This window comes from Embiotoca jacksoni, unplaced genomic scaffold (assembly GCF_022577435.1).
Source record: "Embiotoca jacksoni isolate LCO1_2020_lvr unplaced genomic scaffold, fEmbJac1.0.p SCAF_2, whole genome shotgun sequence".
Classification (NCBI taxonomy): domain Eukaryota; kingdom Metazoa; phylum Chordata; class Actinopteri; family Embiotocidae; genus Embiotoca; species Embiotoca jacksoni.
In genome coordinates this window covers 11397172-11422666 of record NW_027185340.1, presented here as the reverse complement: position 1 = coordinate 11422666, position 25495 = coordinate 11397172, and the positions used below count along the sequence as shown (strand labels likewise).

At 39.5% G+C, this 25495-nt stretch overlaps 1 protein-coding gene across 1 annotated transcript; it reads left to right on the top strand.

The window, feature by feature from the left end:
- Nucleotides 1-1691: 1691 nt before the first annotated feature.
- Nucleotides 1692-24892, top strand: htr1fa (5-hydroxytryptamine (serotonin) receptor 1Fa). Its single transcript, XM_069154541.1, has 3 exons — nucleotides 1692-1810; nucleotides 20876-20990; nucleotides 21403-24892. Exons 2-3 carry the CDS (start codon nucleotides 20941-20943, stop codon nucleotides 22610-22612), a joined length of 1260 nt encoding a protein of 419 aa, XP_069010642.1. The 5' UTR covers nucleotides 1692-1810; nucleotides 20876-20940; the 3' UTR covers nucleotides 22613-24892.
- Nucleotides 24893-25495: the final 603 nt, after the last annotated feature.

Below are 25495 nucleotides of genomic sequence, written 5' to 3'. Positions count from 1 at the left end.
AAGGGCTTTTATACGCCCACTGTAAAAAGCTACTTGAGGAGCCTGAGAACGACTGCAGCAGATGAATTTCAGGAGGGAGAACTTCTTTTTGTTTGTTAGAAGCTGGTATGCTCCTGTCATTCCAAAGTGTTGCTGCCAGCATTTGTTGTGAGACACATTCCCTGTCACAATGTCAGCTTTAAGACTTTTGTTGCCAGTAGCTTCATTTTGAATGTTGTACAGCCACAGTCCATACAGAGACATTCACACATATCAAGACTTATCTCGAAGGAAATTGAACATCTGTCTAAGAGTCCAGCCATATAGTAATATCATCTTTTACTCAAGTCAATACTTGATTAAATGAAATTACATTTTGTCCCCAGTGACTAATATGAGCTTCAGCTTCTCTGAAGTGTTGTTGCAGGCAGCAGCCATGACTGTGGCCAAGACAAGGGACTGCACTGCAGAAAATGTTCAGATTATTAACCAATTTCTTTTCTTTTTCAGCATTATGTTATTTATTATTAAATCAAACAAAGCTAAATCTCAGTCCTCAGTGCACATCAGCCCACACATCACATCTAGCTGTCCACGTTTTATCTGCACAGCATGCTCGTAAACCAATCTACATCCAACAGTCAATCCGGAGAGTTTGAACATTATTCCGTGATTTCTTACAGGAAACACAATGACTACACATTTACATAACACCCAGCTAAATAAACAGCAGAGGACTGCAGCGCTCAGAGGGAGGTGAGTTGAGAGATTGATGAAAAAAAAAAAGGAAATGTAACAACACCTCCAACTGCAGATCACAAGCCAGCTCATTTTGTAAGCAGTGTTTCCCAGCTCCCTAATTATGACCATCATCCAAACCACTAATGTCACCAAAATTACATCCACTGGCTCTTTTTCCATCACAGAACTTTCTGGTGGCTTCAGCTTGTTTGAGCTAATGCACCTTTTTTATTTTCACTGCATGAAACCTGCACAGATTTCCCACTTTCTCTGGAAAATATATGGATGCGGTACTGTGATATTGTGAAATAACCTGTTAATGTTAACAGGGTCTTGTCGATAGATCCTGTGGATTGGAAGGAACACGTTGAGGTTGAAAGTATTTAATTTCCCTATTGACTGAAACAAGTGTGGCTTAATGCATCCTTAGAAATGTTTGAGGACAACCCTGAAAGATCAACTGGTCATAACCCTCATGAATGAGATTATATTTCTTAAATACTTAAATATTATAACAACACTCACTGATCATTTTCACATTCAATAACTTATTAGATTTAGTATTAGACTCATGTAAACATGAGTATATCTGAAAAAGGAAGAATTTGGGATGCCTAATTTTTTTTCGAAGTTTTTTAAATCTATTCATGTGTGACCACATGCTCAATAAACTGAAATAAATAACCCCTTTTTGCACCTTTTAGCCCGTTTCCACCATAAGACTTCCCAATTTGGCAATATGAATATTTTAGTGAGAGTAAAGCCACCGTGAACCACAGACATGTGACCTTTAGGTTTTAATAGAAAATATCAAAATGACACGCTTGAGACACCGCTTGTGTCCTTATACGCCTTCGTTATTATCTTGGCTTCACACCTCCTCCTTACTGACGCACCTCTCTGAGCCCTGTCTATGGCCAAGAGGCGCGCTCCCGTCTGCGCGCCCCCCCTGCCCCCTCCCCCGGTCGGCACACTGAACGAGTCTCGGCGTGAACGCCGGTGAGCTGTTAATGGACATTAATGGGGACTGTAATATTCTTCTCTCACTGCCTGGTTTCTCCTGTTTATTAATCACTGCAGCGGAAGCCTGGTAAGTTTATTTTCTGCCGGTTGTACCTGCATTTACTGACAGACAGGCTGGTGCACAGCTTTTGAATTCATGGTCCGAAATTGAGAAGTTCTTTTCAAGGATTTCTATGTTGTGGGTGCCCATTTGGCTCTACTGATATGACATAAATATGCTGTGTCATCTTAATTGGCTTTTCAAATTGTATGCAACTATTGAACGTAGTCTCTGAACAACTATAAATCCAAGCAGAGCTCCCGCTTTGCCCCCACCTTGGAGCTATAAGCAGAACTATTTTCATACATATAATTCGATAAAGTGAATGATCACAAAGACTTTAGCATCATTAATGTTGACATCTGTACCTTTCTAATTCTTTTGCTTATGTGTCTGAGGAGTTGTATCTCTTAGTCAGTTTTTTTGTCTCATTCATTAGACAGTGACTGTGATAATCAAAGAGTGGTTTTAAATGTGCTGTAAGTCATTAATATACTTGCTGCTGGTAGAGTGTTCTGAATTGACTGACTGATGCCCACGTCTTGAATAGAAATGGCTCATCATGATGAGGAGATTCTTGTTCTTCTGAAGGATTCATCTTAAAGCAAAGGCTCTCTGGTGGCTGCATGTGTGTTTGTGAATATACACTATGTCCACAGACTGTATCTGCTCACAATGAGCTTCACGTCTTAGGTAGATTTTGTAAAATTAGTAAAAGGGCTTTCCAAATACCTGCTGAAAATCATCTGGGAGAGCTTTGATGCACTGAAAAATGATTCTTTGAACAGCAGCAGGTCCACTTGCTTTCCTTGACGAACCCATGCAGGATCAAACCCACAACATTACATCAAGCGTGATAAAGAAGGAGGATATGTGTGGTAGAGACAGGGAGAGATTTGCATGTGTAGTGAGTGTTGTGTGTGTGCGTGCGTGTGCGTGTGTGTGTGTTGCAGCATACATGCGGGATTCATTTGCTGCCGTAATGGGTTGGTACGATAAAGAGACAGTGAGGGAATCACAGGGTTGAGAGACTTCTAGGCTCTTTCATGTCATTCTGAGGACCAAGCATGCATGCACATCTGACTGTTTGCATGTTCATGCAACCTTGTCACCAGACAAGAATGTCTATAAGAGGCCATTCAGCAAAAATCAAGATTCAAGCAATGTTTTTTCAACATCCTTTGGCCACAAAAAAATCTTCCTTTTGTGCACTTGGCAGCTATGTTATGGTAATAATCAGGGATAAAATAAAGCAGCTTTAACTTGAGGCAGTGAAAAAACATCTGATTAATGGTGGACCCAAGACTGGTTACATTCAATAGCAATGGGAATGTTATAACTGCAAAGTTGGTCTCATCCTACATGTCAATTGGACATGTTAAATACACAGTCATAATCCTACTCCCCACCTCACCACATAAGAGACCTCCATCTTCCCACACTGCAATTAACATTGGCTGTAAGTATGGATGTAATTCACAGAATATTAGGTTGGCCAACGAACACACAGGAAAGTGCCATTCCCCCTTCAGGAGCAGTACTGAGGAACCTCTCGTTTAATAACTGGGCACGTTTACTCACAGCACTTAATTTCAGCAGGAGGGTTATCTTGGAAAGAAAAATAATGGACACCAATAAAGAGTAGCGCAGTCAAACCAAGGACACGTAAAGGCTGTTGATGGTTTGAGCCCGTGGGGCAGCCAGCATTCAGTGTGGTTTATCGCGCTGCCCTCTGCCAAATGCTGGGGAAGCAACAGTGACGCTTTTTCTCTGTTTTAATTCTCATACTCAGGCTATCGACTGATATCAGGTAGACTACCAATCTGATAGTGGTTGTTTTTCCTTTTCCATTTAATATTTACATACAGAATTACATTGTGGATGAAACTGTCTTGCATCATTTATTTATTTTTAACATGAGAGTGTAGCTACACGCCATTTAAAGATGATGAGCTCAGACGTTAGTGGCAGCACAGCCCATGCTTCTAGGGTAATGTCAACAAGTCCTCCAACCCATATGATCATGTAGGTTGTTTGTTCTTCCACTTCTGTCCACTTTTGTATCGAACCAGCCACCCAGCCTGCCTCCTCCTAACAAGGAGAATCTCCGGGACACGAGGTTGTCATTATTTCTATAACTGCTGGAGGTCGCTTTACTTTAAAACATAACTGTGGGCCCAAGCGGCAACCAACAGTGAGGTCACTCATTGGTTTGTAAACTAAACCTCGAGTTTGGATTTTGGCTTTCACCATCTTGCTCGTGCTTTTGGACGAGTTTGGAGCTGGAGTTTGGACGATATTTGGACGATCAGGGGAAGAACCAACAGGGATCTGACTTGATCTGATTGGAAACCCGACAACACTATGTCCCGCCAATCAATAGCAGAAACCTGACTGCATTACAGGCCTGTCAATCAAACAGACACACCTCCCAAAACACAGCTTTTTGAGGGTTATTTTCTAATTCATGACAGGATTAATGGACTGCCAGAAAACTAAGAAAGAGGGGCTTTAGTAAATGACACTATTTGTGGAACTTGTGGAAAAAAAATATTGACTTTGTATTTGATGAGAAGTTGAATGGGAGTCTGAGGCTTTTTGGAGCCCCCCCTCCCCCCTAGCGGCCCTCAGTGGTATGGCAGTTCAATGCACTTCCATATTGGCCTCATTTGTCAGACCCAGAAGCTACATCCACCTTTATATACATTCAATGTGTGTGCCATAAATAGCCGCTTGCACGAAGACCTACCACGTTGTCTTCACAGTATAGCACTAGCTGTGAGGGTTGTATATTGGTAAATGCATCCATCAGGCCTCATTCTGTATCCACACCTGCTTTTATTAGTTCCTTGCTTGTAATCAAACTTGTCTCTGCTACAAAATGTGGAGTGTTTCCATTGTGGAACTGCTCTGTCTTCACAGCTTTACAGTTGCAATTATTCTTAACTTGTCCTTTACACTCCTTACCCAAGTTAGAGAGTCCTTTGGAAGGAAAATGACAGAAAAATCTATAAAAAATAATACGCTCAAGCAAAGAGAAGCATTAAATCAAACAAAACACAATACACGATGATAATAAAACCATGTATTAACAGAAAATGGAAAACATAAAGGGTCATGTCAAGCATTCACAAAAGCTCTCCATTCCACTAATTCACTCGGAGTGCACTATTGGAAAAGATAAAAGTATGCTTACATAGTTAATATTTGCACATCACTGACCCAACAGTGAGAGGAAGCTCAATACGTGAATTTGAGAAGTTCTGAGAGGGGATTTCAGTAAACTTTAGGCTGCATGCTTTATATTATTATAATTATTATTCCAAAAGAATGACTGAGAGAGCAAAGGGTCGTAAGCCACTACTGAGTGTTGGGACATTGTACTATGAATATTTTACACACTTTGACTGCTGAATTACAACCTCTGACAGGAAACTGGCAAACAAAATACAGTGGATGAGCCAAGCTGAAGGTGAACATATCTTATGTTTGCCTGTTTTTTCAATAATATTCAACAGGTGTCTCCCCGTTGTTTATATTGTGCAAGAGTGTACTCAAATACATTATTTTGTGGCCTCATGGATTTCAGTGGTGCACTGAGAGTTTACTCAAATGAAAAAGATCCTTTGTATGAGGTTTATGATATCTAGTTTATGTGGTTGGTACACAGACAAAATACACAGCTCAATATCTGGCCTGCTCTTTCTATTTTAATTTTTACCATTTTATACTTCTGTGATACTGCTGGTAATATCGAATAATCCTACCACATTCAAAGTAGAAAGCCGTATGTTCATGGACTGGACAGGAGTGCTGGATTCTATCCCCAAAATTAATTTAGTCTTTTCCTAACAGCTGTCTTTACATCCGAACATAACTCCATCCAAACAAATGCAGTTTATGAGGCTTCTGTTATGGTCCTTGCCAGTCAATTAGATTCAGACAGGCACATTTTTCACAGAAAAAACTTTTTAACTGAGTGTACTCTTTGTGTCTTCCTTTTTCCCCTGGCTTCTAACAAAGGCCAGACACATGTTGGATGTACAGCTTTTCACTGACATGCCACGGATGCAAGAGCCTCAATCAGAATATGTCTGGATACATCTAACTTATGTCAGACCATGAAAATAGGTCTTTTTCAACTCCTCATCTTTAAGTGCTGCCTATTGTGAAGAGAATTGCATTTGCTTTACAGCTACCTTAAAAAGTCCAAAGCCTTCGGGAATCAATGTTTAATTAATTGTCACCAATCCACGGCAGATGAGAATTCAAATTACAGGCTCTTATACCAACATTTGCAGCCAAAGGGAACCAAATGCCAGACAGCTCTCATTGTTTTTCCGTGGATCTTTGAAGACATTTGAAGGCTCTTCAAAACCAAGACAGCAGAGAGCAAACATAGCAACACTAACACAGGATTCTTGTTTGTGTGTGTGTGTGTGTGTGTGTGTGTGTGTGTGTGTGTGTGTGTGTGTGTGTGTGTGTGTGTGTGTGTGTGTGTGTGTGTGTGTGTGTGAGATAAATACACAGCAGTAGAAGAAGAGACAGATGGAAGGAGCACCCATTTGCTTGTCAGAGTAGCTGAAATTAATTCAAGGTATTATACAGCAACTGTCTTCTTTAAGGTGTTCACTACCTTTGAATAACCTTTAGGGGCTAAAACAGTAGATCCAAAGACACCATCCATTATCTGGCCATATCTATTAGAGTAGACTCTGTCAAGGAACCTGAGAGATTGTCCCTCCCCATGGCATCTTATGTGAAATTGACTCCTAATGGAACAAGTGAAAAACCCTAAGGCCCCTTTTGCAACGCCGAGAGGCTGCAATGTCCATTATGCTGAGTGTTGGAAGAAATAGCACATACGCTACTTACTTGTCTGCTTGTTTTACAGTCTTATCTTCCACTAGGACTAAAGGTTTGTTTTAATAGAGCAATGGCGGAGGTAGAATGGGATCACGTATGTCATCTGTCCATCTATTCTATGCCTGCTTACCCTGTAGAGACTACACCAAAGACATACTGTAGCTCACAAATTCAAGTCCTTCGGAGGCCTGATAGTCATGCAGAACTTTTGCAGTTTTTCTAAGGAAATGGTCTCGCCCAGTTACCAATTCTAACATTTGGAAACCTAAAGCCCCTCCGCCTTAACTATGTACGATCATACAATCAACTGGTGCTGAGTTATTTAGTCATGTTTGCAAGTTAAACTTTACTCAAACAGACACAAGAAGCTTTGATGAATTCGATGTCTTTTTGCATTAAAGATCTTGCTAAATTGGGGCCTGTTTCACCAAATTTGCAACATGCAGTCTGTTGTTGGCAGCATTCTGCCATCATTTTCTATTTTGTTAATTTTGACACAGTTTCAATTGAAAACATCTGCACATGTGGACCATACGTGAGCATGCCACAGTCCTAACTGTTCGCAAAGAAATTTGCAATTTCAGAGCGAAAAACTTTTAGTGCGTGCCCCATGGCGTCTATATGAGATTTCCAAGGTGCAGTCAGGCTTTACATTTAGGCACCAAAAACGACTTGATTATGATTAGGAAAAGATAATGGTTTGGGTTACCTAAAAGAAATCCGACTCAAACACTACGCTTCCAGGTGAAAGCCCTGGGTTTGTTTGATCTAACCACCTTGACCTCCCTCCACAGACTTAACCCCTTTTGTGCTTTGTCACATCACCTTCTTCAACCCGCCTTGTGGTAAATATCACATAAGGTACCTCGGGTGTATCTCTCTGATGCCAATAGCTATGACAAAATGGCAGAAATAAGAATGGGCTCATCCTTCTCTCTCTCTCTCTCTTTCTCTCTCTCAGGTGTTTCTGATGGTCCCGCCTACTTCAGCTTATTGAAGGGAGGTTTGTGGAGATGAGTTCTCTCTCTCTCTCTCTCCTAGATGAAGCAGCCCTGTGACTATTTGCTTTGATTTGTGTATTACTTTCTTTTGAGGATGGAGGCCTGGAAGTCCAATTTTTGATTTTCAGTTAGTTGGCTAGTTCAGGGAAGATTTTCTGGGTCCTCTGGCCTTGTCTCCCCTCTTCCTTTCCTTGTTTTCTCTTTATATAAATCACCATCACAAGGTTGAGCTAAACATTTAGCTGTGGTTGCGACATACACTATTAGGAATCTGCTTGTAAGGTTTTTTTTTGTTTTGTGAAATGTGCTGCTTAATATTGATAGCCTCACCAGCATCAGAGCAAACTTGTTTGTTTTCAGTACCATAGAGAATCAGATCCATTTAATTTCTTCTGCTCTGTATTTTCCCCCTTGTTGTTCGTGCTTCTTGTATAATGGCTCCATAATAGCCTGAAAGGTGGACTAGTCGCTCCTCATCCACTCATTAAGTCCCTAAATTAGAAGACAAATTTGTTATTTTTTCATGCTGTCTCGAGTGACATAAGTTTTTTTTTTTTTTATCTGATGCGCCAAACAGCAAGATGACATAGGTCGTCTGTGCTTTTCAAAATCATTGCAAATAATTTAGTTTCTTTAGCTGTGTCATTGCTTGTGCAATATTTAGAATATGACTTGCAGTTTTTGTGTCACTTAATTGTGTAATGTTGTACTGTATTTGCAGTAGGAAGCATTAACTCTCCGTGTCCCAAATGAGACTATCATGTTATGGCCCAATGTGCGAAGTGGCACATTAAAACCCCAAAAATATATACAAGTTCTCAATGCATCGACTGTATGAACACAGCTTCCAAGTCTGACATGTTAGGCCAATGCGGATAATATACATATAATGTCCAATACCAGTGAGGGAGGCCCACTAGGAGTTGGTTCCAAAAAGGTTCTGGCTCCATAGACTCCCATTCAGCCACTAAGTAAAAAAAATGTTTCACTAATTGTGTGATTTGCTAAAGTCACTTCCTTTTAATTTTTTGGCGGTCTTTCTGAAAATAATTCCAGCGTTAATTAGTCCTCAAAAAACAGTAGGTTGGACTGACAGGGCTGTAGTACAGTCAGGTTTCAGCAAAAAAATTTTGGTGGTGGTGGGTGGGGGTGTTTAATGTTATAGAGCAATGGTAGTGATGGATTTATGATAGGTGGTCATACGTAATACTGAATACTGAATACATACTGAAAAAACTATGTTGATTGTTGTTTGAAAATAGGTACTGGAAAGCTGTCTTTCTGAAATACCATTTGATTTACACTAGGGTAACATTAGGGTTTATGTTTATGGATTCCATATTTGCATACTGCCATTCCTTTTCCATCTGTCAAGCTCTAATGCTGATTAAAAATAGAGCACCAGCAGAACCAAACAACAAGCACAAAGTGGTTCGTTGATATCAAAAGCTGCAGAAGATAAGCCTCTTCCAAATGTTGCTTTAGAAATGTTGCATTTCTCTACAGCTTTTGAAGGCAAGACAGACTGACCAACCAGCATCACCATGTCCAAGGCTGAGTTGCTGGGATGGCAAAAAAAAAATCAATTTGTCAGACGGAGTTAGCTGCAGGGAAGAGTACATCATTCACTCTGCCTACATACAGCATATGCCTTCATGTAAAATAGCCATTAAAATAGATCCTGCGCAAAAGAACTCCTCTCACAACTCCTGTCGTTATCGCAAACTCGACATCTATGAAAGCAGAGCGTTGAAATCACAGCTCTTACCTGTGAAGAGTAAACACGAAGCTCTCTGTACTCATTTCCCCCATTCAAATATTAACCTTGTGTTTCAAAGAAAGATTAAAAAGAGGATTTTTGGCTTCTTTGTGTGACATCGATTACTATTGTGTAGATTTTACAGCAAGCAGCACTCCTTTCTACAGATGCAAAACATTAATTTTTTTTTTCTGAATGTGTGGAAAAAGTCAAATATGAAAGTGGGCTTGGTGAATTTGGGACTCAGATATGAGTCAAGGGCACATTGTTGTCCAGCCTTGAGGTGTATGTACTGTATGAAATGCACAATGAAAAGATTTTCAGTGCTTTTCTGTTAGATCAACAAGTTGGAATACACATTTTCAAATGACTTTTCCAATGGCTCTCCAGTTTGTGTCGGAAACTAATTCCCTCCGCCCTGCGTTCCATATCACATTATTTTCAACACACAAGGTTTGTCTTCATGTAGTTCTTCATAGACTATTGAGGACAAAACACATGAATACTTGATCTGCCATGCAAAAGGGATGCGCTCAATTTTAGTGTTTCGACTGATTCACATGAGTGCGATCGTTTGAAAAAATATATATTTGATTGTGCAGCTCTTGTCCGTTACTCATCTCATGAGAATTTGCTGTGACCGCAACGACTCATTTCAGCTACTTTCAAAGCTGTTAACTTTCTATGTGTGGGAGGGTTGTAGATGCAGGAAGGATAATGTTGCATTAGTATTTGTGTGTGTCTGTGAGTTAACTGTGAGTATTCAGAGCTTCTTGCGATGTACAACACACTGCTATACTGTATCTTTCTACCTCTGATTCGTAGACATCACAAGTATTGTCAAAAAGCACAATGAGTTTGTAGGTGTTTTGAAGGACATACGTGTCTGTGCTCACAATAAATATGGAGTAGATGGTACCATCTTTGTGATGCTGTTCCCTGGGTTTTTGGGTCCAATTTTATTGGTCTATACCAGAAAGAAGTCATGCTGTTACAGTTTAATCGTGACAATTCTGATGTCAATATCAGCTGGTGACAGAGAAGTGGCTTGGAAATCGATCGGCTTCATAGCAATCATTTGAATGTTGTTCTGGGAGGGTTTCCCGCTAGACACAGCATTGTTTGTTATTGCAACTCCCTATTGCCATATGATGACAACATCAGCTGATGAACATATAAAACTACTCCAACATCAACAGGAAATTCAAGGCAAGGCAAGGGGTGGCAAGCATAATGAGCATTTACACGTGTTTCATGTGTTTGCTGCCCGACATCATCAATTAGGAATTTTAACTTCTGATCAGAAAGGCTTAGGTTGGTTAATACTACAAGAAGCACCCATTAAGAGATTTCCTCTTTGTCTTATTTATAACAAAACTAATCGAATCCTTTTGCCACAATCACTTCAGAGGAGTCCATTATTGGCTTACGATAGTTCTGAGTGTAGTGTAGCATGGTGATATCTTCTTGCTGCAAATGTCAAATGCTCTTAGCTCAGCATGGCTTTAAGTGTGGAAGCCCAGAAGCAATAATGTCTAACATGGTCTGTGATGAGTCCAAATCACACTTTAAGACAGTAAAGTAAATTTTATATAAATTGATCCAAAACATAACATAACAAGCTTTATCCCCCTGTATCCTTAATTTTTGACCACACAACCTGGATTGATAAAATACAGCAGGAAATGCTGCATGTTTCTTTTGTTCAGTTAAAAAAAGAAGTACATTTAATTTCTTACTTTATATGCTAAATACTTACTTTAAATACTATATTTTGGCATTTAGTAAGAAAAACTGCAAGTTGTATTTGCATTCTTACACATATTGTTACTTACTGTTGTTGCTGTGAAAACCGCAGTCCATTCTTAATGCTCCATGTCCTTATTTCTCCATTAGGACTGGAGAGCATCCCTCCCACATTTGGAACTCGCCTGTCCATTTGGAGGCGGTTTCAGTCTGCAGAAACCCCTTTGCCCACTGAAGTAGTTGAGAGCTATTGTCACACTGATTATTCAATAATAAGATTTTGAGATTATCATAAACAACAACAAAATCTGTGGATTTTTAGATATTTATCCATCATGCAACCATCAGGGAGGCATCTGATTAGTCCTGAATTTATTCTGCAGCATCGCAATGACCCAAAACATACAGCCAGAGTTTAGAAGAACCTAGCATCCTGCAACAGATGGTATGGGTCCCACAGAGCCCTGATCCCAAAGTTACAAAGTCAGTATGGCAATGCATGAAAAAAAGAAGCAAGTGAGACAGCCTAAATCCAGAGAAACTGGCAAGTTCTCCAAAATGCAACGTACCTGCCAAATACCTTGAAGAACTGTGTCCACCTGTACCTAAGATATAAGATAAGATAAGATAAGATAAGTTAAGATAAGATAAGATAAGATAAGATAAGATAAGATAAGATAAGATAAGATAAGATAAGATAAGATAAGATTGTCTGCAATGTCTACAATATGATTGTATGTGATGCAACAAAACATTTTTGGCAGTTCTTGGCCCAGTAGCAGAAACACTAAAATATACATTAAAAAAAAAAATTGTAAAAAGTGCAAAATACATAAAAGGTTGTGCAAAAAGCACAGTCTGTGTCTGCAAAATATTTTTCAGGGATTTTGTTGAAAAAAATTGTAGCCCAAGCTTGGAGGTTCAGTAGTCGTGTGACTTCAACATCTTACAATATAGTAATCCACAAATTCCCAAATCAAAGAAAAATAAAACAGATAAGAGGGGACATTTAACTCATGCGCTTAATGTCTTCCGGAAAAATAGTTTTGAATGCCAGAAATCTAAACACCTTTGTGAAGTAATTAACTTGATGATTTGTAATTTATTCAACCCCTGCAGCCGTCATGCTGAGTATATTTCATTTCTAAAGCTGCATGTTCCTGCACTTAAAGCCATTTCTCTCATCTTGGAGGTCCTAATCATTCATCTGTTTCCAACCGTGGAGAGCACGTAGCTGCTGAGTCAGCAGGATATCCACACACATGCACACGCACACACACACGCACACGCACACACACACACGCACACACACACACACACACACACACACGCAAAAGAAAATCAGTAACTTTACTTTTTAGAAGCTTTTTCTTTTCCATCAACATGTTAGTGAACCCTGCTGCAGTGCTCCAATCCCTGTAAGGAATCATCATTTACAAAGGATGCCAAGAAATTGGTTGTTTTTTTTACGCCCATTTCCTGTCCTGCATTAGTGCAATTCTAATTAAATTAAGTTAAATTAAAACATATTGCAGTAGAATATGGGTGTCATTTATACCAGTATAATTCTGATATGCACCAAATCCTGCAATTTACTGAAAGATTTTCAAAGAAACTGCAGTGAACAAAGTATGAGCTGTATTTTTATGATAAAGTTGTCATGTGACGGTGCAGCTGTGACATGGGTCGGGTTTTTTTTTCTTTGAATTCTTTCCATTGAAAGACATTTGAAATATCAGAGTTAGGCTGCTTAACAACAACCTTTTGAATAAAAACTAAAAATTATTATCCCTTTTAGTGCATCTGTTGTTACTTGACGTTGGTATGAAATATAAGGAAAATTGCAGTAGTGGGATATTGGGGGACATAAATAACTTTAAAAAATTGCCACGTAAACAATATTTTTTCGCATGGATCTCCCATCAATTTAGCCGTTTGCTCCATTGCTTTCACCAAATCCATTTCCACTAAGGTGCTCTCGTTACAGGCAGCTCTTGCGGGAACATGTAAACGCTTGCAGAGGATATTAGTTCCTGCTGGTGTGAGGATCTATGCATTATGGCACTTAGATACATTTATTTGGCTGATAATGTCAGTGTTTATTGTCAGTATGTCAGTATTCTTCTGCTGACCATCTATTTTATTTTCGATATTCATTTCCGCTCAGACCATTAACAATTAGAACAGTTACGACTTTTTACCTTGAAAGTGAGCTTCACATATACATTTTTGCTTTTCTTAAGGAAACAGTAAATGTAACATTCATAGGGAGAAAACTAAATTGGGGTGGCTGAATAGTAAAGCACAGAAATTTCACATTAGAGCCAAATGTTTCAGTTATTGTTAAGTTTCAAATATAAAACACCAAGTTAAGGATATGGTAAGATCATGGTTTTGCATAGATATTGACAGTATCAGTTTGTCAGTTCTGGTGCTTGTTGTAAACAATGACTTTTTAATATTTAATGAAGACCAGAAGAACTTTGAGTAATTAAATACTAAAATTGCTAACCATGCTTTAAACATCATGGATATGGATTTTGCATTAAAACAAATGAAATAGCTTCAACAATGTTGCCAATAGATGACAGGTGGTGCTATTCCCGTAAATATACTGCTATTGCAGCTGGTAATACAATCAGCATCTAGCTATAAAAACTTAGAGCTTGTGGGACCAAAAAAGAACTATAAGAACATTTTATATCACATTTTAGTCATAAGGTGGCAAAGCAACACAACACATTCCACCTTTATTAACTGATGATAGGTGTGTGTATCTGGCAGCTTGTGGTGATGTATCTCGATCAGTTAAAAGGCCATGAGAAAAAAAGAAAAAGATATTTAACATTTACCAGTGTTTTTTAATCTTGCTTTTTTCCAAAGGAATGAAAATTGTAATTCATTAAGACCTTAACTCTTCTTCTCTCGCAACAGAATTAGTGGCCATAAAAACTGTAACATTTTGGTATCAGACCATTAATTATATAAAACTACACACAAATTAAGTTAAATATTGAAAAATAGATACTCTCATTAACTCAGAACATCTTGTGGCTCTAACCCTAATTTGGTGAGAAATAACAACTTCTGATTTTTTTCCTGGCATTTGCGGGAATTAAACAGATTTCTTTAAAATAAATAGCACAGCTCACATGTCAAAGTCCAATTTGTGACAAGCTCAGCTGTCACCATTTCACCACCCACAATTTGATCTCAAAACTATCTTGGCCGCTGTTAGTAATAATCTAACAATTTATAACACGATTCCCATCAGAATGTGTCATCATGGCCGCTTGACTACTACTCTTGTGACAAGGCTGTGTTTGTGGAAAGACACGTCTTATACTAAGGAATTGTGGGATGTGTGGCTCAGTAGAAATCACTTTTGTTTTTGTAAAGCTAAATGAAATAAAAAAATACCTATCAAACACAGTTTGTAAAATAATTCAATAAGTTATTTGAACTGTAGCTTTTAAGTGCTAAACTATTTAAAAAAAAAATGTATATTGAAGTTTAATTGAGATTTATTTTGGTTCATAATTGAAACTTGTATTTAAACGTTTTTAGATTTTTTTTTTTTAATCTCATCGAGATCTTATCAAGGTTTTCCCAGTGACAAATCTTTTCAGGAGCAAAATCATGGAAATTACTAAAAAGAGCTGAGTCGTGCACAAGGACAACGAGGATTTTTCCAAGTACACAGTAGCACTGCATAAAAGTCTCAGGTGGTGTGACGTCACTGAAGGTGAAATCACTTCAAATGATCAATGCCTGATATTGTGCATTCATATAAATGATAAATTAATACAATGACTGAAAAGGCAACTCACATACCGTTTGTTTTTATAATGCACATATTGAAAAAAAAAAAAAGAAGAAGATTTTAGGGAGATTTTAGGGGTTTACATGTGTGAATATCGTGTGAAGGATACACTTAAATTGACTTTTCTTATTGAAAATACACATAACATTGAGCAGACAAATTCAGTTTTGGATTAAACCGACCTCTACTAGCTGCCTTTATATCTGTCTGACTACATGCTGCAAGAATATGCTGCACTAATACAGAACACAGAGGTGTTTCTGTTATTAACAAGACATTTACTGATAAATAGGATGGACAAAATAATAGAAACACCTGGCAGTGGCACAGTTCAGCAGCACCACAAACTGCAGCCCAAAATGACCGCACAGTTTAATCACCACTTCTCTAAGACAGTTAAAAAAAAAACTGAACATTATGACCTTTGCGAAAGTAGGAATTATAGAAGGGCTTCATTAGTTTACTGTATAATAGGACACACTTAGCCATTTCCCTCAGTAGCCTGGTGGTGTAGATGAGAACACACAGAGAGGATTGTTTGGACTGGGTACTTGTGTTGTCAGGATGTTCAGTGATGCTGAGAAAAAATACATTTTCATGTGTGCCCAGTGCCTCCTCACAATGTGACCATCTCCCAGATGCACACAAGGTTTGTGTGGATGTTTGGCAGTACCGTGTAAATGTATGGCTGTGCCACAAAGTCAAAAATGTTAAAATCCTGTGTGGAGTTAGACCAAGGCGAAAAGTGGATTAGCGTGTCCATAGACAATGTGCTTTGATTCAGCACTTTCGCACTACAGACTGAAGTTCAGCCATGCTAACAGTCAGGCATGCAGTCGAAAAGAAACTGTTGCTGACAGATGCAGATAATAATCTCCTGTAAATTTTAAACTCTGACTGTTTGGCATTTATTGCTACAGTCGAGACACATTAATCCTGTCTCGTTGATGTGGCTCCAAATGAGTGTTGTGGTTGGAGAGTCTCTGTAATTCACTTCTCAGTAGACTTATGCTCTTTCCTAATTATATTGAATGTGTAATCAGAGGGATGTTTCACACCATGTAATTGCTGTAACTCGTCATACAGTTTTTGTGCTCGCTCGTAAAATTGTCAGAGAATGAGCAGTGGCACGAAAGTTGTTTGGTTAAGGTATTTCTGTCAATAACTTGTTGTAAAAGTTGTAATGAGATTAGTGGGCTCATTACTCAATGAAAGGAAAGGAAATCAATACCACTGCTTAGAATTGCTTTATAGAAGTCACATTAGGGCTTAGTTGTCAGTGTTTTCTTGTTTTAGATGTCATAGCAAACCTGGCCCTGTAAGCCAGATAGCACCTTCTGTACGTACTGTATGTTTTATTCACTCAGACACTTGTATGTATGTGTATGTGGTTTCATTAAAACCAGTCAGTTCAAACTAAGGTCCAAGAACGTATAGATATCAGCCCTGGTCTAAAAGTGCTCAACAGTGAAGCTTGTTTCTAAATATTAAATTCCCGGCTGCTTCTGACTAACCTGCACAATGACTACAAAAGATAGATGTTCAGATTCTGACAAGAAGGACAAACAGACTTTGCTCAACCACTGCACATACTGTACACTGAGAGTTCAGAGCGGTTAGGTTTTTGAAGTGAAAAATGTTTTTATAGTTCAACCCATTAGTCAGACTGCCATGCGGGACGATGAGGTTCAAATCCAGGAGGTGACTACATTGTTACTGAGTAGCATTATTTCCTGAACCCTAAGCATGGATTTAGTTACTAACCCCAAGCATGGGTTTATTTACCAACCCCAACCATGGGTTTATTTACTAACCCCAACCACATTTCCCCCCCCCCCCCCCCCCCCCCCCCCCCCCCCCCCCGTGCTCAACCCTGTTACTTTTCCCTAAGTCTAACCATGGGTTTATTTATCAACCCCAACCACGGGTTTATTTATCAACCCCAACCATGTGACTTCGTAGCTTTGTATTGCTGTAAATCAGATGGTTCAAAGCATGCAGCAGGTTTCATTTTTCGTCCACTCCTGGAAAATGTGTAACTCACGCCTAGACAGCCCAACGCATGGCTCACATTTTGCTGTCGTGGCCACGTGTGTCAATTTCACGCTTTGCCGTGATACTGGGTTGCATAGTTATATGTTCTGGATTGTTCGATCAGGGAGACAGAGTTAATGTATTACATAGATTATCATACCCTGTAGTATATTTTTATAAGTATCATAAACCAAGTTTGGAGGTGATCTTCATCACTGAACACCCAGTGACTAATAATAATACCGTACTATACCTGCAGAATAGAATGAAAACAACCAGAACAACTCTATTGCAGCTGCTCTGTTTGCGACTAGTGAACGCTTGAACCAGTTCCATCAAATCCAGTCCTCGGGAGGTGGAGGGGTGGGGTTGGTGGAGTTGTGGGGGGTGATCCTGCCAGCTAATACTTCTATCTGCATGAAGCAGGTAGAGGGAGCCGGCGGTGACATGGTTTGCTTCCGCTTGTACAGAGAAACCCCAGCTGTGACACTCGTGAAGTGATACAATCATGCTGGAAACGAGGACACAGCTCGGTGAGGGAGAACAGAGACTATGGATATCACAGTAATTTAGCCCTCTCAGAATAATGATAATGACCCATTTGTGAAATGCAGGTCATTAAGTATGAGTCAATAAATTTGACACATCTTGGTAGTCAGCACAGTCCCTTGTCATTATCCAAAATACTTTTTGATTAACCCTTGATATGGAGCTCTGTTCTCATGCTATCAGTTTTTAATCTACATAAAATACTATCATATGTCAATCTGTGATCATATATAATAAACTGCTAAATTACAAACACTGGAATATTAAGAAGAATGTTTAGTCCAAGCAGACAACCCGCCCTTTACGTCATTATTATTCAATGAAAATACAATTTACAGTGTTACTTTGCCATTATGATGTTTTTCTGTCCCAGAAAGCTTAAATTAATCTTTCACTTTGTCATGACATGTGGTCCACGTAAAAACAAACAACAACAATAATACTAGTATTTCAACAGTTATTTTTTTTTGCCAACTTTACCTCCACCTTAAAATTCTATAAATACAGCCGATTATAACAGATAAACAGAAAGACAGGCTGGCAAATGTATGAGATTTGCTGTGGCCCCGTATGGTGCCGCAGTTGGTCATTTATTTAGCATCTTTGCAGAGCTGTCAGTCACACAATCCACTTGTTCACAACTCTCCTCCTTCACAACAACTCTTGGCAGCTTGACATCCTGTCTGGGCCAAACTGCTTGTGTCGTGGGGATTGTACTATACGTGGAAGATGCAGCTTCTCTCTTGTAAGAACAGAAACAGAGAAAAAAAAGGATATCGAGTATCAAAGGATTGACATGTTTTTTTATATTCCTTGTAGAAATTATGTTTGCATGTGTGTATACACAAAATATATTTGCTGGTTTGTGAGCGCTTTAACATTTGAGCTTTCATGTGTGTGACAGACACTGGTGAAGGATGGATTAAATTAAAATCTGTGGCATCATCGCTGAAGGTCGAGGGAGTATTTTACCATGTTTCTGCTTTGTCAGCCTCCCTGTAATCAGCACATCCTGAATCTGTTGCTTGTGGACTGCAGAGGTATAATCACACAATATTGCTGCAACTTGATATTACAGTTGCATATACAGTAATAACCTTGCAGCTCAAATTGTTCATTTTAGAGAATGTGTGTAGTAAATCTGCTAATATCAGAGAATATAGAGCTCATTAAAAGTTACTTAGCACTGCTGGTGGGTCATTCATCTTATCACAACCATAATGAGTAGATAAATAGTGAAGAGTGAAGCTATAGCAACATTTAAACAAATAAAATAAAATGGAAAGTTACTGTATAATTTTGAAACTGTGGCTATCGTTCAGTAGATGAAGCAGTTTTCTGAATGCATGCAGAGACTCTGAGTGTTCATAGTGAAGCAGATCCGAAAAGACCAGATTCATGCTGGCGAACTGGAGCTTATCTTCAGATGGCCTTGAACAGAAAGCCTGTGTTTTCAACAATGTTGAGACAAAAGCAGATGATTTATTTGCTGCACATAATGATAGGCTGTCAATCACGGCATACATATACATCCAGCACATTCCCAACTGAGAATACAATGCATCAGTGCATTGACATTGAGTGCCACAGAAGTGCAGCGGTAATTATAATTCATCTATCTGCACCAAAGTAATCTGCATATTAAGTACTATTAGGGTTTTCTCCCAAACATATCCAAGGGTAAATGGGAAGGAATGTGGAACTGCATCATAACGCACAGGAAGGCAATCTGTTGTCTGAAAAGACTGAAATCATAGCTATGCAGAAACAAAAACAGTTCATTGCTTCACTTCACAGTAGCAAAGCAATTTGTTCAGGATTAGATTTGTGTTTTAAATGTATTTTTCCGCCAATGCACCATAATGACTCTCCTCAGCAAAGTGCCAAATTTATCTAAGTGTTTGGTAAAACTTCATTTTAGGGAGCAATTTTCTTGTACTGAGCCTGGAAATCAATTATAAGACCTTTCCTAACAGTCCAAAACTGCTGTTTTCAACAACAGCTCTGGCATTGTCAGCACTGAGTTGGGGAAAGTATCGCCTACAAATTGGGTGCACAGCAAAAATACTTAAATATATAGAATATTTTTTTTAATAAATAATAATCCAAAGGGTTCTTTGTGTCAGCTTTATAACCAGTGGACATTTGATTTCTTTTCCACAAGAAAACCGCTAAATGGAGATCAGCAGGGTGACTCAGTCTGGCTAAGGGATGGCCGGTGCCCACACCTTGAATGAAGTAGTGGAACAATACTCATCGTATGCCTCTGCACTTTTCTTGGTGAATTTCACCTACATATTATATAATTGTGATGGTGATAAACACCTAGATTTTACATCTGTTGCTACTTGGAGCTCTTTTTCATGGGATACAATATCATACCAGCCAGGGTTAACTGTTGTCCAGCAGTAAAAAAAAAGAAAAACACATTCTATTCACGGTAAATTATATTAGCAGGCACTTTGCCACATGTTGGAGTTAGGTGAACTGAAGTGTCCTCATTCAGTTGTCACGTAGCCTCGCCACCGTGCTCACCCACCCACTGAGGCCCGGACCGACCGCCTGGGAATCGAACGATCTCACCAGAGACCTGACAGTCAGGGTTGGGCTGCCTCTGCTCGATCACCACATTAAGTGAAAGTACTGTACTTCTTGTGTTACTATAGCAACAGTTTCAACTCTCGTGTCTTCAGGATACTGAGCAATGCAGAGAGTGAAGGAGAGCTGCAATGACAGTCATATCTGAGCGTTTTGATTTAATCATGATGGCTGTTGCTGACTTGACTGTTCGACCACTATCATCACATGAAACAACAGCAAATTGTTATTTTTTGGGGGGGGATCGAAGCTGCAGATATTGAATGTTATTGTCTGATGTTCTGTGATTTAAACTGTGCTCATGCCAGTAATTTCATTTTTTCACAGAATTTTAATCTTATCAAAAGTGAGAAGCCTCTGAAAGCATATAGACAATCCTCTGGTTCATCACATTAATAATGTAATGAACTCAATTACTTCATACAATAATTAAACATACAGTAGTGACATTGATAAATACTCCCACGGGTCCATAATCTGAGAAAACATTTCACATGAATTAAATGTATCGAATGCCAACCCACATATAAGCCTTTGGAAATCAGTTCACTGCATCTGCAAGGCTTTTCCTGTTGTGTAAGTGTAGCTGTCCTAGGCTCCATCTTTTACTTTCTTTTTTTTCAACTCAAAGTTGTATTCATGTTTCTCTTCCCTATTTTTTCTCTCTCTCTCACAATTTCTCCATCTTTTTCCCTCTCACTCTCGCCCTTTCCCAGGTGTTGATGAGTGACAGAGGTGATGTGATGGCAGAGCAGGCAGACAGGACCGATCAGAGCAGACTATGTGCTGCAAACTGAACCAACTGGATGCAAGACAGCTGAGCCGAGACAGGTAGGACTGGATTACTATGAAGGGTTTTGGCAAACTTTTTTCTTCAAGACAGGATTTTCTAAGTTTTGTCAACAACGTAATGTTTCAAGACCTTGAACAGTCGAAAGGCACATGTTTGAATGAAAAGAGTCTTTTCATCCACTTTGACATTCTGAAGTGCAGAAATCAATGGCTGTGAATTTTGTAAGAAAATAGAAGAGGTGGAAAAATAATACATTTCTTGCAACAAGCAAATTTCAAAACACTTCATAACCAAACCTTTAAATTCCATATGACCGGACTATAACATCAAGTAACAACAGCCACAAAATGAACTCTAAATTATGTGTCTTCTGTGAATTTTTTTTTTTTTTTTTTAAATAAACCTTCCGCTGATGTCTAATGCACATCTCTCTTTCCATTGTGCTTGCAGAATGGATTTCCTCAATTACACTGAAGGGGGTTTTTCCACAAGCAACAGCAGTTATGACCCACTTGAGACCACTAAACCTCCCAGTAAAATCCTGCTTTCCCTAACCCTGTCTGTGGTGGCCATCCTGACTACTTTCTTCAACTGCCTGGTGATCACAGCTATTGCGGTCACTCGCAAGTTGCACCACCCAGCCAACTACCTCATCTGCTCGCTGGCAGTGACCGATCTGCTGGTGGCTGTGCTGGTCATGCCATTCAGTATCATTTACATCCAGAAAGAGCACTGGGAAATGGGTCAGGTGGTGTGTACCATGTGGTTGAGTGTGGATATCACGTGTTGCACATGCTCCATCCTGCACCTCGCCGCCATTGCCATTGACCGCTACAGAGCCATTACTGATGCGGTGGAGTACTCTCGTAAGCGCACTGGGGCCCGGGCCGGTGCGATGGTGGCAGTGGTGTGGCTCTTGTCCATCCTCATCTCGCTTCCTCCTCTAGTGTGGCGGCACTTCAGCGGGGATGCAGAACATAAGGACCAGTGCATCATCATGCATCATCACATGGCCTTCACCCTTTATTCCACACTAGGGGCATTTTACATTCCCCTGCTGCTCATCCTCATCCTCTACTATAAAATCTACAAGGCTGCTCAGACCCTCTATATGCGCAGGGAAGCCAGCCGGGCTAGCCGTCACTCATGCATGACCAATGGGAGCATGATCCCTTCGTCCTGCCCTGCTGGAGATGCCGATATCGATGGTGGGCCTCATAGTCCAGAGCCTGTTAGCCCACCAGAGAAGTCTTTCTCTGAACCCTCAACTGAGGAACCTCCACGTGAACGGGTGCGCGTCTCCGCGAAGGCTATGCGGTGCAAGTCACAGCGGTTAGAGTCACGCCGACAAGAGTCACGTAGTGAGTCACGTCGGAACCAGTTCTACCAAGGACCCCGGATCTCAGGCTCACGGGAGCGCAAAGCGGCATCCACGCTGGGACTGATAATAGGGGCCTTCGTCATCTGTTGGTTGCCATTTTTTGTCAAGGAAGTGATCGTCAACACCTGCGGTTCTTGCAGTACCTCAATGGAAATGGCTGACTTTTTGACATGGTTGGGTTACATTAACTCTCTGATCAACCCTCTCATCTACACCATCTTTAATGAAGACTTCAAAAAAGCCTTCCAAAGACTTGTTCGGTGCAGCCATTATCTGTGATGGTTCATCATGCATGATCAAACCCATGCACCATGGAGAACAGAGAGGGAACAAAGCTCGTCACTTGGAAGCAGAGAATGCTGACTGAATACTGACTCAGCGTGCATGAGAAAGAATAATCTCAGAGGGAAAAGGATTGACACCCATTTCCAGACACTCCATCGGCCACTTCAACAGCCTAAATGGCCGCAGCTCGCTAATGAGCTTTGCAGCAAAGTTCCACGTTGGAATCCATGTCCTGCTATTAATAGAGCAGCCCGAGATCTCCTTGATGTTAATTGGTGTGTGTGAAGGGACACTGACATGTTAGTTTTCAGCAAATGGGCCATCGCTGACCTTTTTGAGGTCTGGGTTCTGAGCATTAGTGATCAGCCCCATTTAAGGGTCCTGAAATAGCTGACCATTATGTCTGTTCCATCTAATGACCTCCCTTCTGTCGAGTTCACGCTGTAGGCAAAAGTACCGAACATGTGTAAAATACAACAACATACCAATTTGTTATGTGGCCATGATGTAACAATGGGTCACTTTTATCTGACTGTCACAATGACTGTCATCAGAACTAGTCATTGAAAATGGTGTCTAGTCAGCACCGCTATACATTCCAACAAATGTAAAATGTAGTGTACATTTGTAAAAGGTTCAGGCTTCTTGTTAGGTAATGGTAAAGGTACTGGCTTAATTTGTTTGACAATCTGAAAGTGGAAATACATGAACTTCAGAACGCCCAACTTTACCACGGTTAGAACATTTAGGATTAACAGATATAAATGTAGTCAGTATTAAGAAATCATTTTATGATGGAGGGTCACGTCATACTGTTTCTGACACATTCTGAAACAGGACCAATATAAAAATGTAGTTTCACTTTCACTTTAAATTGTTAGCTTTTGGAGAAGGTTCAGTGGTTTTGGGTTACAAGTTATACAAGACTCAGACACTTTAATTGATATTTTTGCACAAGCTTTTATGGTAATTTCTGTAATTTCTTAAGGTATTGATTTATTTATTCTTGTTTTTCCTGGAGCCATTAAACACCCCATCCTGCTTCACTCCCACTTTATAGCCAGCATCAGGTTAATGAATGTGAGAGTCACTGATGGAGAAATCCTCATTTCATTACATTACTCCCACTCAGATACTGGGAATTTAACTATTAGTTCTTTACATGCCTTCAAGAGGGCACATGATGTAAATGGAAATACTGCAGATGAGTCAGGCGTGAGATTCTACTGTATGTCAGTGAGATGATATAAGGTGTGTCATATACTTACATACGTCTCTGACAGTATGTCCAGTGTATTGTTTCTCCCTTTGTCTTTCACTGTCTAAATAATCAATATTAAAAGGTCCACAGCAGAAATGATATTCCTGTTCTTCTCTGAGTTATTCTATACCTTAAGATTTGGCAAATAAGTGAGAAGAAGAGAGATTATCAGCATTTCGCCTGTATGTATGCACAGCAGTAACAGAAATGATAACCCACTGATAAGCTGCATACGTAAATTAAACTTTAAGTATCAGACTATGTCCCACTGTTTAATGTGAATAAGGCAGGATATGTTCCATGTTCTAGTGTGATGCTGCCCCTTTGTGGCTGCCAGAAAGGCCTCCGACTTGCCATTGGGTTGTGATTAACTGCATCACACTCTTTCACAGCTTCAACAGAGGTTCCTGAATCTGGAAATATGACATTGTCCATTTAGCCTCATCGATTAAACAAATAAAAGTAATAAAAAACAAATATTAGTGTGCATGTCCTCTCTGTCTTGAAATGCTCACGGAAAATATATATTTGCTTCTGAAAAACACAGAGGAGGTATTGCAAAAAAACAAAACAATAAACAAAAATTCACTCTTAACAGTTTTCAAACTCGCATATCATTTTTTTTTAAATTTTTTATATTTATACTCTGTTCTATAATGTTAATGAGGTGATGACCATATGAGGACCATATTCAAATACTGTAGTGTAGTGTGAAATTCCTGGCTCTAGTTGAAGTCACTGATGTTGTGCAGAGGAACACGGCAAAGTGCTTCCACTGATACAGCTTGTTTGCCCCGAATCCACTCCTTCACCAGTAAAGTTCAGGGAGACTGTGCACAGCCCAGTCATGCTGTGTGTGTCCATGTTGATGTTACCTGACATACTTCTTGTACTGGTTAGTAATTTAAGAGACATTTACCTTTATGTTAAAACAACTCAATTGGAGATTGTTTTCAAATGGAAAACTAAAACCAAGATGTCTCTTTCATGTAACTTTAAACTGTCACATTATAAAACACGCAGCTGTAAATAATAAATCTCTGATTGCTGATTGCAAGAAGTATTCAGGTCCTTTGCTTGAGTACAATTATTGATACCACCTGGATTGAACAGTTTATAAGTAGGTTATGTAAGTATTATCAGTGAAATTCATGTCATGCTCCCTTTAACTACTTTATATTTTGTGTGGTTACATTTTGTTGGTTAGTTTAATCTATGTCATGTTTTTAGTGTCGCTGTCCTGTGAGAACTACGTATCTCTAAAAAGTCAACAAGCGTAAAAATCTGTTGTTTTCAGCTTTGCCACAATGTTTTCCAGCTAATCCAAAATCAATTTTAAAATTGCTTATTTAAGAAGTAGCAGAATTTGATCCAACTCATAAGGTGACATTTAATTCCTCAGTTTATCAGAAACATTCTAATTCAAAATCAAAAGGTACAGTAGATTGTTTTCACTGGACAGGAGTGGAATGAAAAATTGTAATCTGAAAAGTAACGAATAATTAAAACTGCAAGCAGTGATATGCGGGCCCTCGCACGCTGCACGTCGGGGATCCAGCGGGTCGGGGCCGCCGGCTCCCCGACGTGCAGCACGTGAGGGTCCGCATATTCCCGCT